This window comes from Pocillopora verrucosa, chromosome 12 (genome assembly GCF_036669915.1).
Source record: "Pocillopora verrucosa isolate sample1 chromosome 12, ASM3666991v2, whole genome shotgun sequence".
NCBI classification, from domain to species: domain Eukaryota; kingdom Metazoa; phylum Cnidaria; class Anthozoa; order Scleractinia; family Pocilloporidae; genus Pocillopora; species Pocillopora verrucosa.
The window spans coordinates 311,258-328,243 of NC_089323.1; the positions used below are offsets into that span (position 1 = coordinate 311,258).

At 35.4% G+C, this 16,986-nt stretch overlaps 1 protein-coding gene and 1 long non-coding RNA gene across 2 annotated transcripts; both read right to left on the reverse strand.

Annotated features, from left to right (window-relative positions):
- Positions 1 to 1,519: 1,519 nt before the first annotated feature.
- LOC131778042 (PR domain zinc finger protein 14) lies at positions 1,520 to 6,363 on the reverse strand. The gene is made up of 5 exons (XM_059094429.2): positions 6,252 to 6,363; positions 4,566 to 4,729; positions 3,923 to 4,203; positions 3,303 to 3,570; positions 1,520 to 2,492 (listed from the first exon to the last, which is right to left on the reverse strand). Exons 2-5 carry the CDS (start codon positions 4,714 to 4,716, stop codon positions 1,768 to 1,770), a joined length of 1,425 nt encoding a protein of 474 aa, XP_058950412.1. The 5' UTR covers positions 4,717 to 4,729; positions 6,252 to 6,363; the 3' UTR covers positions 1,520 to 1,767.
- Positions 6,364 to 13,557: 7,194 nt separating this feature from the next.
- Positions 13,558 to 16,645, reverse strand: LOC131778078 (uncharacterized). The gene is made up of 4 exons (XR_010715879.1): positions 16,590 to 16,645; positions 16,165 to 16,214; positions 14,169 to 14,376; positions 13,558 to 13,891 (listed from the first exon to the last, which is right to left on the reverse strand). It is a non-coding gene; the product is annotated as an uncharacterized lncRNA (long non-coding RNA).
- Positions 16,646 to 16,986: the final 341 nt, after the last annotated feature.

Sequence of the window (16,986 nt, forward strand, 5' to 3'; positions counted from 1 at the left end):
TTTATCTGTAAGCGCAAAATTGACGGATTAACCAAATTTTAAGGTTTACTTCAACGCTTAACTTATCTTAATGTGTGGTAAGTCTAAGTTCATATTGCACTAAAATAGTGACTTTGGTAGTAAAGTACATGGTAAGTGTTTGCTTTTCTCATTCAAATACTTTCAATTTAATGCCAAGAGATTTGTTGCAACCTAAACCAAATACAGAATAGTCACTTATGGTGGAGTATAAAAAAAGGATTTAACGAAAGGCATTAAGAATTAAATAAAATGATGTGTCATTTCGCTTAAAGGGATATCGCAAACAAGATCAGCCAAAGCTAGTCAACTTAAATTAGAGTTACAAATTCAGAGGGTCTTAGTATTGAGCGGGTAATAGATGTCGGCCACATAAAAGCACATTGTTCGATGTAACCTGTTAAAGGCGGATCAAATAAAGATACTATTCCTCCTTCCTCAATAGTATTAGTACAAGCTGACTCCTTGGGTTTTTTCTAGTTCGTCCTCGATTATAAATTTTTTGATGCGCTTCAAAAACCAAACTCTTAGTCGCTGATTGTGTTAACCCATTGACCCTAAGAGTGACTAGCATCTAATCTAACCCCTGAACCAAAACATTAAAGTAACGAGAATAAAGGAGATGATCACCAACTAAAGAGGCTCTTGACTAATAAACAAATTCTCCTTATCAGCACCCCAGTAAATTTCTGTAGAACATTATAGAGAACTGATGTCAGGATGTAAATGGTTGATGTCATAACAGCGTGACGCTTTCAATTCACTGAAATACTTAATATATACTTAAGAAATTGTAATATTATTACCGCGCTGACAGACAAGATATCAGGAGTCTAATAATGATTTGAGTGAGTTAATCCTTCTTGAACAGTGGTCATTCAATCGGTAGATAGAATTTACTTTAAAAGCAAAAAATTATCCGACTGGATAATAGATTAGCTAGGTCACATTTTTAAATGGAAACATGACGTCATGACTTTCGCGCCAACTCTCTCAAAGCAACCCGTTAAAAACATATCTGGTTTTGAAAGACGTTTTGAATAACAATCGTTTGATTATCATAACTTGATTTTTCTTTCTCTTTTGCTGATTTTCTGGAAATGACAATCAAATATCTAGTAGATGAAGTTCAGGCAAAGAGAACGCTTAAAACTACCTTACCCGACAATTAGAAAAGCGAGCACCGCTGACTAACAACCACTCATGTAGGAAGCAAGTGGGAAGAGACAATCATGCCATGTGTAATGCATTTCCTCCGAAAATTTTCAGTTTTTAATGTAATTTTGATTAAAACTTTGAGAGGATTGAAACAGGTTTCCTTGGTGAAGGAACCAAGGCATATTTCTATTTTGTTTTACTAGTTAACATGATTTTCTGCTTTTATTTGGGGTTAAGGTGGCTTGAACTTTAGTTCTGTTTGATTTCCAGTTAAATTGCCTATTAAATTGTTATTAATAAATGGATAGATAAATAATTGAAAAAATGTTAGCTTCAAACAGTCTTCTGTACTTCAGCTCTTTTTATTATAATGTCTGCTTTTTCTGGTGTTGACTCTATCAGTTCTTTTTTACCCAACCGTCTGGAGGTTGCGCGGCGTGCAACCAGGTGACAATTCTGTCACTGACAGCTCGAAATAGATAGTTTCTTATTTCAAGCAGGAATTGATAAACTTTACACCCGTTTGAAAAAATTTCAAATCTTATGAATTTTGATATTTGAAATTGTAAGCTACTAGATAAGTAGCAGAAGTTATTTAACTTGTTCCTCCTCGGCTATAAACCCGTCTGCGTCTGCGCCATTCAAGTCACTCTCATTTCCTTCGGAACCCTTTCGCATCATCTTCGGAGCTCGGTTTTTCCGAGTGGTGCAATCAAAATTTGATCGATGGCGATCACGAGACGAAGGGCTTGAAAATCCTCGGCCACATTTTTCACAGGTGTATGGTTTCTCACCTGTGTGCATGTTCATGTGAAATTTAAGTTCATACGACTGCGCAAACGCTTTGCCGCAGAATTCACAAATGCAAGGCTTCTCTTTGGTATGCGTGCGTCTCACGTGACTATCATGAGCTGCATGGGAGGCGAACGCTTTGCCACAATGTCGGCATTTAAATGGCTTTTCTCCGCTGTGTTGTCGGATGTGGGTCCGTAGAATGGATGACGCAGTGAACGCCTTGATACAATAGGGACACTTATACGGCCTTTCCCCACTGTGTACCCTTAAATGCTTGTTTAAGCTCGAGGACTGTGAAAACCGCTTGCCACACTGATTGCATTGATGAGGTCTGTGTTTTTCATGGACATGCAAGATATGTATGCGAAGACGGTCACGCTTTTCGAAGGAGCGGTTGCATAGGTGGCATGGGTACTTCCGGTCACCTTGGTCGACACATCGTGTGTACTTGAGGTGCTTGTCACGGTAATATTTGTAGGCGAAAACTTTACCACAACGGTCACAAGCAAAGCTGTCTCCACCTGATGGAAAATGAGATTGAAATAAGCTCACAGTCAACTAGATTAAGTTTAATCAAGCGAGGACTAGATTCACACAGAAACATCATCGCTATGAAGTCCTCCGTCAGTAAATTATAGCTCACTTCCGTTTCCAGAGATTGTGTAATGGTCTCTGGAATTTTCAACCTATGTCACGAATTTTGCCTGCGGGAACATCTCATGCGGGGTACAGGAAACTATAATAACTGAGGAGCAGCTACCCTGATTCTAAAAATAACCTGTTGATTATCACCTTTAGTATAAGGGACATATATCAAGATCAGTCTCTCACGTTGTTTACTCCCGCCCCATAGTTTCTTACTGAAATAATGTGGCTAGTGCTGACAGCGCGCAGAGTGAATTCAAACAGACATATTATCAGGAATAGATTTAAGCCTTTCTTGAAATCAGTTTTTAGGAAGGAAAGAAAGAAATTGAAAATTGTAGCTGTTTCCTCGACGTCATCATTGGTGTTGGTATCGTTTATTTTGGAATAAACTTGTTTGGGTGAGATTTTAAATTACCTGTTAGACAAATGCGTATAGGCTAGTAATTGAATTTATCTTACGCCTTTCGATCGTTTGTGCAATTTACATCCATTAAAGAACATTTCTCATGGCAAAAATTGGATTTTTTTTCTCACTACGAGGTCAGGGATTCGCAGAAAAGTCCATAAAATCAAACTCAACCATTTTCCCAACAAACTTGTGACCGGCTGAAAAACTTCGATGGCGACTTCTCATAATCCTTTAAATGTTACTTGAATGATAAAATACAAGCCTAATTCCGTACCGATTCCTCCTTCATTGTCCATCTTGGTCATTTTGGTTTTCATGGTGATGGGAATACCCATATATTTAAGGTAGCTATCCCCATACCAAACCAAAAGTTCGCTTCCTTCAGCAATGTCCTTGGAGACTTCATAAAATAGCTCTCCCTCTTCTTGAATGAGTACCAAGTTCTGCTCGGCCTCGTGCCTTGCACAATTGACGTATTTCATCCAGTTTGTTTGGTCGCCTGCTCCGTCTACATAATGTGTCAATTCTCCGTCTTGAAATATCTGAAATATTAACAAATACGAAAGACTGTAAGCTTTCACTTTTACTGACAAAGTGCTCCATCAATGCAGAATAGTTAGATTTGGTTGGGCTCATTGGATAAAATTCAGTTTTATAAAAGAATTCGAGTTCTCTTATTTTAGCTTTGTTACAGTCTAAGTGATAAAAATATCATCAAATCTGAAAATACCAAGTAAATACGCATATCGGCGTCTACAAATCTATTCATTCTGAAGTAAACTTAGTGCTGACAGTACTGTGTTCTTTGGACATCAATATGACCGCTGTTCTTTCGTTTTGGTAACCAATTTGGTCACCATGGCGTCATGTGAAAATGACCTATATGCAAATTACCTCCCAGACGCAGTTCTTTTCCAGTGATCTCAAATCCAGCGGTAAAACAATACTCCCCGTGTACGGACCAAACCGTGTTCCTTTGGAAATCCTCCGCTGGCCACAAAACACTGCTCTGTGTCTTCCAGTCGGTAAAACTGTCTCCACAATTTTTACAGTCTCAGGTAAGTTTTGAACGTACAGCTCTTCATGAAACAACTCCATATATGGCATGGGGTGGCACGTGGTTGTTTCTTGATGTACTTGAGAAATGTTGGCAAGCCATGGGTTCCACTGGATTTCTTCAATTGAAAAGATTCTGTCAGATGTCATATCTTTAGCCTCAGAAGTTTAGCGGTTTCTCATGCAAATGCTTAATTCGTGGAAATATAGCAGAATCAATTATTTGTCTCCAGCAAAACTATGTATGTTTTAGAATGCGTTGAGATGCCAGTTTTCCAGACCAATGTCACAGCAAACGCAGGCAAAATTAACAAAATTTATGATTATTTACGACATTTCATTAAAAAATTGCGGCAAGGTAAACTCGGTCAACTTATTAAAACCACTGTTTTCTTATGTTAATCATTAACCGCTACTTATTCAAATGTTCAACCAGCCCTCCCCATTAACCAATCATGAAGAGTCACCTGCGCATGCTTACCACTGTTTGGTGCGTTGATGTAGATTCCAGACAATGCAAATCCATTGTTTGTTTTTTCTGGAGTGCGAATGTATCCGTAAAGAACATTGTCAATGTCTTGTTGAGTAAATGTAAATGGAAAATACACAGAGGAATCAGCGTATTCCATCATTTACAAATACAAGCTGAAAGATGAAAACGCAACGCGGTTTGAACAAAATTGAACAACGAAAACCTTCCTACTGTTTAACAATAACCTGTTATCTGCATAACATACGCTTGGATGAGATGTTTAAAGGGTCACGTGTTCTATCAGAATCTTGAGAACACGGCAGAGCCTGGGTTCAAAGAGAAAATTTGGAAAACCTTTTTCCTCATGAATAAAGCAGCATAGATGAAAGATTTATGCATTTATATATAAGTGTTATTTAAATTTCAGTCATATCTGATATATGGAAAGCGCTTCAAATAATATTGGATAAATATCGTTAAAGAAAGACTCTGAAAATTAATAGTTTTTAAGCAGACAAACGCTCGAAAAAGATATGCAAGAGAAAAAAATTTCCCAATAGCTTTGAAAAATACTTAAGAAAATAAAATATATTGTGAAAATCAGTACTGCTTCGTGAATAAGGTCCAATTTATTTTCTTTTAATTAACTATATTAAATCTACATATGTCGTGGATGCTACAAAGAGCAACAAACATCAAAGCGGCCTGGTTAATGTAGTTCTGGATCTAAAACAGCAAAATATATCGTACTCAATATGAATTGCTTCCGTTATTAAAAAAGAAATTTCAATAGACTTGGATTTCCTATAGTTAGAATAGTAGTTCTGATTGGTTTAATATCCACCAGCGAAAAAAAAGATCGCAAATTATTGCTGTGTCATTTTTTAATTGCCGGAAACTTTACAATCTGTTCCTAACAAGGATTTTCCCCAAATTTTAAGCCATTGGAAAACTGCTTTACCTTGATTTCACGTAAACTTTAATGCTATTTCTAGTTATTTAATCTAAAGTTTTATTTGATCATGTGAGTTTTTTTTCTTCTTTTTGGCTTTGGTGAATGCCAGAAAATAAAAACGCAACCCGAGCATGTCCAGCTGACTTAAAGATAATGGGAAACAATTTTTTTAATCAATTGTTCGAATATAGAAAGCAGCGTTAAAATTATACAAAAGCGCCAAATTATTGGTATAATAATATGGAATAAATAGCTCTTCTACTCATCAGATTTTGCGATCTTTGATTTTGCTCTGGCCTTCCCGGAGCCGAGTTTTCTCTCTAACCACTGAACTGGCTCAAAACAAAAGCTAAGAAATAACTAAGAAGGTACAAACATTTGCCCTTTGTTTGTTTTCAAACTCACTTATTGAAAAAATCAACAGAAATATTTGGCAAATTTATCTTGACTCCGGAAAACAATGTTCAGTTGACTTCTGATCGTGCAGTGCAGCTTTTCTCTGAGACGTAAAGCCTTATTTTCAAAAATTGGTAGTTAGGATTGCCTCAGTAACTGCATGCATACGAATTGAAAATTTAGACGTCAAAGATATGTTACCGAGTTTCAACGGTTTCTTTCTTCTTCTAAGATAGGGTGGTGAAAGCTCAAGTGTAACTACAACCTGAAAGATCTAGACTTTATAAAAACTGGGATTACATCTTAATAAGTATTTAGCATCATATAAAAAGCGTCTAAATTACCTTACGAGTCGAATAGACAAGTTTGAAGTTAAATCAGCGTTTTGATGAGATTTTTTAGCAGGTCACTGTGATCTTCGTAACTTTAACTTTAACGCACTGTAAAGAGGCCAACGCTGTAATGCCAAATGAAGACCTTTCTCGTTCATTTATAAACCTCATTTGAATAATACGTGATCGCTCCAGATGTTAGCAAAGACAACAAGTTAATAGCAGGGAGTGAATTTTTGCTATCGCCCGCGATAAGATTGGTTTTGTTGTTGTTAAACAATCTAATATAAATTACCAAACTATTTTTAGTGAGTATCCCTACTGGGAACTAAGCGATGAAAAATGCCTGTTAAAGGTATTTTAATGTCTGAATTAACTTTTGAACTAAACTGAATACATTTTATTGGATTTTTTCCGCGATTCGTACCTGGTTTTCAAATCGACCAGTTTAAAAAATTTATGATTTCTGATTCTTATCCGAAATTTTAATCATTAAACGCGGATTCCCGGCGAAGACAAGCTAAAAAGCTAGATTCTGTGACGCTTTTCTAAGCCACAAGCTTTCCTTGCGGTAATGTTTACGTGTGCATTGTAAGGATGCTATTAAAGGTCACAATTTTCATTGCAATTATTTTATTTACTTTTTATTCTTTCTATCTGCACTGGAAAACAAGAAGAACTTTTCCTTTTCCTACAGGAAATTCCTCCGCGAATTCTTCACCAATGTTACTTATCGAAGCTACAATCTTTTCATTTCGCCGTCCAAAGACGAAAGCTGTTACTTGATAGCAATCCTCAGAGGTTCTCACAATGCAGGGGTTATTACAACGTAACACAATTATTATTATTTATTGAAGTTCTCGCTAAGGCGTAGATTCACACTTTTAAATGCACATGCTTTGCTTTCAACGTGATAAACAAAACGCAGCCACGGAATCAAGATGGTTTGCACGTTACCGCTCAGCGCATATGCCCAAAAATCGTAGACGCGTATTAATTCACGGCCTCTGTTTAAAGCGTGTTTACTCTTTTACTCTTTAAAGACCCCAGGACGCCCTAACTTTTCTTATTCCGGTCTTTTTATGTTGAAGTGTCTAAGCTCACCTCACAGAGCGAAATTTATGTCGTATATATCAATAGAACGCGACCCTTTTTGTTGTCTTAGGAGACAAAATCGATCGCAAACAAGGAAAGATTACTCTGCAACTGTTTGGTTTTCAAAATAAGGTAAATATTTGGACTTTTGACTATGGGGGAGCACAGTGCGCGGCTGTTCGGTAGGGTATTTTGGAGTATTCATCGGAGGAAAGAGATAAATCTATGAAAAAGGTTTTCATTGTGAAATCTCGGTGGATTAGAAGGCCAATTTTATGAAAATCTCTAACGTGAATGCATTTCCGCAAATGCATTATCATTCTGATCTGTTCTTTTAATGTCAACCATCAAACCGAAAGGAAAGCAGAATAGCGAACAAAAGGTAACAAGGTTCAAATTAGAAGAAGGAAAAAATGAGGCTATGAGGCAGCTCATGAGTTCGTTTCAGCCGAGAAGGAAACAGAATCCTAGACGCAAATTTTATCTCTTGTACTGAGCAGACTCATTTAATATCATTGTCTTAAAAAAAGTAAATTTCTAAATATAATGAACGCATTAGTTGAGATAAAGTTGTCCCAATATCTAAATGAGGGACAGATGTGAAGAAAAAAGGCGAAACAATTAAACACTCTGCAAAGTCCCACAAGGAATAGAAACTTGGTGAACATTTATATTTGTTAAAACCGCCGTACTTTAGAGATCAGCAACTGCACCTAAATAAAATTTCATGCGATGCTTTCTTCCATTTTCATTTTAATTCAATGTTGGAATTGAATAGGATCCAAAAGAAGCTGTCAGTATCAAGAATTACCGAAATAATTTGATATCGATTCTCGTTTCTAAACAACGCTCTCATGAACAATTCAGTGTTTTAAAAGACCTTGTCAGAGGGCTGATAATTTTCAATGGTGATACCATCTCGCAAAAAAGCACGTGCAAGTTGTTTAAGCAATGAGTTAACTGCGGTATAAACCCAGATTCTCTTTGAAGTGCTGGTTATTAAATATTTCGCGGAAAAAAAAACAACGTTATTAATCAAAGTTTTCGCCAGCTTACATATTAGGCAGAAGTTATTTTGATTGTAATTTTTTTTTCATTAGCAAAATAATTTTCTTCATCGACAGTTACGCTCTAAAAATTAACCTATTTGGACATTAAAACAACCACTATTTTAATAGTTGCAAATACGACCCTACCGTTAGCGACAAGCCAAGTCTGAATATTGCGGTATTTCGCGTTGTTTTCGCATGGGTTTTTGGCCTTATCTAACGCCGGCTTTCTCGACGCGGGCTGTAGTGAAGATATTGAATCAGGAGCCGAGAGATGTAATATTAACACTTCTAAGTTAAAACACGCAAAATTTAAAATATAACTTTGGTTTTCTGGTTGCACTGCAGAAAAAAAAAACAAGCTAATTGATTCCAAAAATGAAAACCTCTTGAAAATAAGAATTCGAGCAGATAAGTTAACGAAAAATGAAAAAAAGCGAAAATAATGCTTTTCGCTATCGCGAGCTGGCATCGGTACTCAGTCAGCAGCGTCTTGTCATTATTTGAAAAAAATTAATTATCCATAGCGTCGCGGGATAGAACCAAATAAAAACTCAGATATTACCTTCTAGCACGGACTAAACTTAAATTAGCAAGATACGTTGTGGGTGCGATAAAATCTGTATAATTATGAAAGGACTTCGGCATTATTAACTCGAACAATATTACGCATGTCACATGTTAGTAAATTTTACAGCATTTTTCGGTTTATTTTTGCTAATTACTTATTTGAACAAGTTTTGTTTTTTACTTGTGACATATGTGAAAAACTTTAGCTGAAAAGGAAAGTTAAAGGTATCATTAAAATAAGATTTAAATTTATTTCAGCTTTGTTTAACTTTCTCTCATTAAATATTTATGAATATTCTTTCGTCGGGTCATTTGTAAAATTAAATGAAATATGCACAAACTTTTTTACTTCAAGTTACCTTTGAAAACTCCAAAAAATTCTGCTTGAAGTAGTAAATAGTTTAAATAAAAAAATCTTAATGCTTTAACCTTTCTGAACAGAGATACAAAACTTATAGTGAGTGTAATATCTACGATGGTGGTTTCATTTAGGACGTACTCTCTGGTAGTTAAACCAAATAGCATTTCGAAGTTTTTAAGTCGATTTTTAGTTTTTGTGCTCAATTAAACCATTGCTTGCCTGAGATTTCTTTTTTAATTCTTCAGTTCAATTTATATCATCCTGAAAACGAAATAATTGAATGAAAAAGACCAACTATGAACAATAATTCTGTTATTCTCTTTGCATTCCATTTTATCTTGCATATGAATTATTCACCTTCAGAATCTCGATCTTATGAGTCCAAAGCAAGCTAATTAATCAGAAGAAATGATTTCAATATAAAAGATTGAACAAAATCCATCTCTTGACAACGCCTGTGGTGTCTTCATCCGATTGTTCGGGAGTTTCCAGTTTACTGACTTTAATTTTCGCTGAGGTTTCGTCTATCAAATATTTGTGCTTCGATGTGTTATTCAGTACATAATTTGCGTTTTCTAGCGTTCTTTAAATTACCTCTCAACCCGACTCGGAAATCACCATTATAGAGTAATTATTTCTTGACAGAACAGGATGAAAACAGCAGAACACAAAGCTCTTTATCACGTAATTAATGCCTCTTATACCACCGCATTTTAACATCTGCATTTGGAATTCGTTATTTCCTTGCATTATCTTTCATGCAGCCCTCAGCCACATAGAGCCACATAGGAATGATTAAATGTAACGTGGTTTTCTAAAGTGGAACTTCAATTTTTTATCAAGTTATGTGTAAGTGACCTGTCTCAATGCAGGCTTACCGACCTTGGAGCGAAGCTAAAACTGAGAAAAGACACTTTTAACCCACTCTTATTATGACGATTTAATTCCCCAATAAAGTATCATTCATTTCACTACTACGTTAGAAAATGCTGTTTTGCTTTGACCAAAATATCGCAGAGAAGAAACAGATTTTTGCCAATGAAGCCGCGTAAGTTTGAGGTTCAACAGTTGTTAAGGCTCGTTGAAATCTAAGTAGACTGCTGCGAAGAGTTGATTAAGATATTTTTTCTTTAAGAAAATAACGATCTCCCTCGTAAGTGGAAACAAATGTATGGGTAAGCTTCCCAGTAGGAACTACTGGCTACAGTAATCTGGATATTGAAAGTACATTAGCGTATTTTATAGAGTTTTCACGTTCGCTATTTTGTTATCTTTTGCATCCCAAAGGATCCCTCTGTGGTGACTGGTGAGCTTTGACATCTTTGGGAAGGCCAGAAGGTATTTGTACTTTATTTCGACCAGAGTAAACTAATATCAGACGCTTATGTTTGTTATTCTAAACTATTCTTCATATTCTTCATTTCCTCCTGTTATTCGTAACAATTTTATCTGAGCTATCTCCTCGGGGCTATTACTTGCAGCTTGGACAAAACATCATTGTCAAACTGCTTTATTAAACAAGGAAATGTCCTTTGGTCCCAGGAGATCTGCTAAATTTAGAATGGACTTTGTTTATGTCAACAGTTTAATCAATAAAATCTTGTTATTTAACAATTAAGTCTCGACAAGCATTGTGTGACCATAGATGCCACATGTAAAATTTGTTCTAGAGCGATTATTAATAAATCCAAAAATGGGTCAAATTAAAATAATTTGTAGTGAAAACAGTAATTGGCATCTGTGGGATATTGTTTCAAGCCATTGTGTTCTTGAAACAAACGAACAAGTTCGAAAAAGTCTATTGAAAACAAAAAAGGCGGAAAACACAGCCCTCGTAATAAATATAGCTTGGAAAAAAACGAGTAGCGATGGAGTAAATAACCGCATAACTTTGGCGGCTCTGTGCAATTCGACTCAAAAAAGAGAAATTCCAAAAATTAGCTTCACTAAAACCAAAGACTTTCGCAAGTATTATATGATTATCTGTTTGCGCTCTTGATAACTAACGTAGATCTTTTTGCAAAGGCGAGTCTTTGAATGTTTAAAGTTATCTAAAACTACTATCCAATCGCGACCTCGAAGAAGAAAAGATAAACTCACAGAAATCTGATTTGTTATACTAAAACAGGCCGGGAGTAAAGCCCAGGTTATGAATTGCAGAATCTCAATTCAACAGACTCCTTTCAAACCTAAAGTAGTTCGAGAGGTCACTAAAACTGTGTATGATTTGTGTTTTATAGATTTGTTTTGCTCTAAATAGTGCTGATATTTCTGAAAGATGAACTGTAGCTATGAATATGCAATATTGATTGTTGTGTAAATCTCGTTCGTTTCGGTCAGAAAATTAGCATTCAATTTCTTAAAACACTTTGAGGACTAGAATACAGATTACAGATTCCTGCGCACACTCGATTGAAGTTGTCAAATGAAAAACTATAAGTTCTTAAAGTGGTACACATCTTTATGCGTTGGCAACTACATACATGTAAGAAATCTTCATTTCAAAGCTGGTGTCAAAAATTTTGAAAATACTTCATTAAACTCATACATTGTCACAAATCTGACAAGCCCAGTTTATAGCCAAAACAACGGCGTTTCAGCTGTAATAATTCAGAACAAAATTTATTTATATCCATTTCGCTGGATTCGAACGCCTTCATGGACTATGCAACAAATTCGTTAGAGTGAAATTGAAATTTCTCGTTTAATCTCGAGAGCTATGTATAATGCTAAGTGAAATTATGACCCAAAAAAAATCTTCAGTCACGCCAATGACAAGTGCCAGGTTATAACTGATTTCAATAAAAGAAGCTTTCGAACGTGAAATACGTTTGAATCAGGCCGGTTTCTGCAGTGTCCGGCTGTTAATGTAAATAGAGCATAGTTTACTTCGTCAAATACCGAAGTAAATTAAATGTTAGACAATTCGTCAAGGAAGCGACTAACCTAAAGGAGCCAGACCTGACGCGCGCGATTATTAACCAGTTAGCAAGGCTGTACAGATTTTATGTTTACATAAGTCAACCCAGGGATTAAGTAGCTCACAGGCCGATGAATAAAGGAAAAAGATTCTTTTAGAAAATAATAGACAGTAAATGGAGTCTAGAAATGGTTTGTTTACACAGACGCCTTTCTTAAACAAAAAGAAAGAAAACATTGGCAAGTGGACCAGATGTTTAAGTACTATCGAAGAACAAAGCTCTTTTGAATTGAAATAATTCGTTTACACACAGAAATGTCCTTGTGATAAGTCATGGTCAGTCAAATTACTCCGATATCGCACCAAATTATCATGAAGCTTAAGGCAGATGTTAGGCCGAAATGGAATAAAAATAAAAAAAATAAAAACAGTTGAGAAACTAGAATCGCCAGATCGATGATCATTTTAGTGCATTCTCTTTTGACCTAGAAATAGCTACGTGTAACGTTCTCCATTCTTCCAACGTATTTTTTTGACCAAAGATCCATCGATGCCAATAAATGTATGCAAAATTTATAGACTTTTCTATGCCTTCGGATATCACAAGAAACTCCAGTTATTGAACTCGCAGGTATGCTGTAGGATATGCCTTACATATCGGTGCTTAATGTTAGATAGTTTTCGAAAATGCACCCAAACTTTGATGCGGCAAATGAAAGGTCAACCGATAATTGTCATCTTTCGATTTGGGTTGATATTCCCAAAGTAAAATTTATAACCGAAGAAGGAAAGCTCTACGTAACCTAGCCCCATTCTCTCGACTTCTCTGAGAGAAAGAAAAATTGTATTCTTCTGCAAGTAAAGAACTTGAATCAATAATGATGGAAAAATTTCACTCACTAGTATTGCCTTTTTCTGTGCGGTCAGCACTTGAAGTACGTAAACCACACGAGAGTAGTGTTATCTTGCATTAGTTTTACAGACATTGATTTCACTAAGTAATAAAATCGAAAAGGGAACACAGGTATGAGTTTTGTTTCACATGGTTTTAACGCGCATTGTGTCTGATCATTGACGAATAACTTGTGTAGTAGTTTAGTTAATTCTGTGAACGTTGAAGTGAAAGGTGCTCTGTTTTACGTTCGTGGCAAGACAGCCAAGTTTAGTTTAGTTAAACGAAAAAGTGAGATAAAAACCAGAAACGAGCTAAGAGAGGCCTCAATTATGTTTGTTTTTCGCCAGCCACTAAAACGAAACTGTAGGATAAACCTAAAATAAAACAACAAGTAAATGAGAGAGGAAATGGAGTCGAGAAAGAAGAGAAAATGTGTGGCAATGTCACGCAAACGAGAGATGTCACGAAAGTGGAAAAGGGTTGTTATGCAACTAGAAGTCAGAATGGTCACGCTGAAACTGAGGAATCATCAATATGAATATCACAAGAGAAGAATGGAGCTAAATACAATTTTATTTTGGAAATAATTCATGGAATGTTGGCACGAATTAATTTTAACGGCTATTACTGAGGAAATGTAAGAAAACGAGAAATTGCCACAGGAAACTGTAGCTATAGGCGATAAAGACAACTATGGAGCTTTGATGCTGATTCATTCACGCCTCAATTTGTATTCCCGTTTCTTTTGTATCATGGCAAACCCTGTGAAGAAATAAGAACAATTTTGTAACGGTATTTTTAAAAATTAAAACAGGATTTTAACCAAACTGGCCAGTGATGTACACAAATAAAACTGAAAATATAAAAGAAGTCTCGTTTGCAATTACGTTTGCCTCAACAGCGCTTTCCTATCTTTCTTAGAAGAACTTATAGAAATGCCACCTCTGAGTGAAAGAGAAAGAGAGAAATAGAACTCCCTTCCCCCATCAAGAATTCGCTGATCAGCCCTAGCTTTCCAGTAGTAAAGAGACTCACTAACCTCTCTTCAAAACTGGAGCACGGGGGGCAGCCACAACTGGTTTGTTATAGTAATCTTCTGCAAATGCTATTGGCTGTCCTTGTTTGTTGTTTATCATATCTCTTCCCGCCCTGATGTATGATTCACCTCTATGCACAATTGCACCCATTAAAACCAAGATGGTAAAAACTGCAACGACTGTTTGCTTCATGCTGAGGAGTTTTTTTAACTGAAGAAAATGAATCAAGAGAAATAAAGGTTTGAAAACGTTGGAGATTTCTCTGGCGATACTCGAGTACTTGCATGTTCGTACGTACATGAATGAAGCTATTTTCAGTTTGGTGCGAGGAAGTAATCGGGAATTGCTCTGCTTTTGGCTTCCTTAAAAAACTTGTGAGTTTATGCACGGTTAATTTCATTATGTTGTCAAATGGCATGTCTTTTTCCTTTTTTTTTTAAATTTACTCTACGATCCTCACCTAGGAAACTGATTGTTATTATTGATATTTTGTCACTGCTGCTTCTGATTGGTCTTCAAATTCAAAGAAATAAACCCAGTTGCATCTTGGATAGCCTAATTTAGACCATTTGCCTATTTCCACTTTGAGGTTTCATTGCCTCCTTAACATATATATTACACTTGTTGTGATTGGCCGTTTTGACCACCTCTGTTTTGGAAAGGTGTTTTAGATACATGATACAACATTTAAGACCCAATTTTTTCCGATGAAAGTCTCTGTCATGCCCGCCACGTAAGAATCTCAGAAAAGGTTAACTATTTTTTTTAGAAGCAATAGAGTTTTCCTGAGTTCAGTTGAAAGACTTCATTTTTGCTTTTCAATTTCAGCTGCTAGACGTTGATAATTTTATCACTGACGTTTTCTCCTTTCGGAAAGAACTTCAATGATCTTTTGTTATAGTTTTGAAAGTGTCAAAGTATCAGAATTAACGGTGGCCATCTAAAGATCCGCCATTAAAGTATTACTTTTTACTCAGACACAAATTGTGCATCTCAAACGAAAATTTAGTTTTCACTTTTTTTTCAGAAATGTGCTTTGGGTTTCTGCAATAGTTATCCATGTTTAATTTCCAATAATCTTTCTAAAGCCCGTTTGAGGGGCATTTGTTTGATCTTTTGTCGTCCTTTACAGTTAATTAGCATATCATAAGCCATGATATTTTCTCCAAAACTGGTTTTGTAGGTAATGTGAATTCTTTTACCCTAATTTTTTTTGGTTTATGTTTACTAAGCTAGAGAAAAGGGACAGCAAAAAAGAAGTCTTTTCTCCCATCAGCCATCTCAAAGGCTCATCATTTATATAGAACAGACTACGAAAAATTGTAAAAAATCGTGTAGGTTTGAAGATCTCAAAACGGATTTAAGTATCCTTATGTAAAAGGTAAAAAATATTGTTAAAATAAAACAATTGCAAATATATGAGAACTAAAAAGATTATCACGTTTGGTCTAATTTTCATCTGAATAAATTTTACTGTACCAAGGATTATTTGGAATTTTTCGATAGGAGTTGCTTCTTTGTCCCAAGAAAAACAAATAAACTTTGTTCAATCACGAAAATAATTTGCTTCCTCACGAAAAGTAGAGTGTATTTTCCTCACTTAATAATGGATAACAATTATCAAAGTGAACTTATTTAATTTCACGGAAATTTAAATGAAGATAAAATACACTTGAAGTAACTTAAGGAAAATAGAATGAACTGGTATGCCGGCAATAAAAATTATTGGTAGCAAAATTTCTTATTTGGCCAAAACAAAATTCAAGAGGACTAGGTATATAATTTAGATGTTAATTACAAGAAGTGAGTATGTAATGGTTATTATTTCAATCGTGTGTTAATAATGACTGCAACTTTCAAAGTATTGGCAAGAAAAACATTTTTTAACCAAAAAAACCCAACAAGAGCCGAATTCACAAAATCCTTACTCACAACCTTAACTTAGAAGAGCATTTGTACCATTCTTAGCTGTCTATGATGAACTTAAACGGAACTTACTTTTACTATCTGATGTTCGTTCTGTCAGCTCTGTCAATGTCCTTTCTTTCCTTCACAATGAAAAGATGAAACATAAAATTGTTAATTTATAGCTGGATGCTATTCACAAAATTCAATCAATAAAACGGATACAGAGTCGTAGGACTTGAATCCGATCGATAAGAGAACAAAAGATTTTAGATTTCTGTTGAATCTTAGGAAGCGAAATTGACACGTTTCTACTAAGTTTTTGTTCTCATGACGAGAAAAAGATCAGGAAAAAGATCGCATGAATATAAAGGAAACACGTGTTTTTGCTAACCTGACAAAGTGTCCCGAGGTAATAGGCAAACTTTGTCTATAAGGAAATACTTATTTATAGCTCAGATCACTTAAGATAAAAATTTACATAAATCAAAATAGGAGATTTGAAAGGATTAAACTACCTTTTTCTTTGATTTCTTTGCTCCCAAGAAAATCACTTCGGATGAAAAGGAATTAAGTGTGGGGAAGCCTTCAGATTTAAGAAAAGATGAAAGCAATTGTCAGCTTTTTTGAGGAAGAATTAAAGAAAAATTTCTCTCCGTCGTACCTAAGAAAAGGTCTCTAAATTACAGGGTATATTTCATTCTGCATAAAAGTCCTTTTTCAATGAATTTTTCATCATATCATTCTTCTCTCAACAAGATGATAATCCAGAGTTTTTATTTTAGCTCACTGCAAACCTGAAATGTTCTAATCTAAGTGATTAGATAAAACCGAAGGAAGTGAACTTTGAGGCGTAGGATTAGGCTAGATGAAAAGGCTGTTAACGAGTCCCTTGAAACTAAACAATAAACTGTA

What these genes read in the sequence shown, in the direction of transcription:
- LOC131778042 (XM_059094429.2), bottom strand. Translation starts at nt 4,716, where the DNA reads ATGATGGAATACGCTGATTCCTCTGTGTATTTTCCATTTACATTTACT. An exon ending in AAAAGAACTGCGTCTGGGAG is followed by an intron (nt 3,571 to 3,922) that starts GTAATTTGCATA and finishes TTAATATTTCAG; the next exon opens with ATATTTCAAGACGGAGAATT. An exon ending in GGACAATGAAGGAGGAATCG is followed by an intron (nt 2,493 to 3,302) that starts GTACGGAATTAG and finishes ATTTTCCATCAG; the next exon opens with GTGGAGACAGCTTTGCTTGT.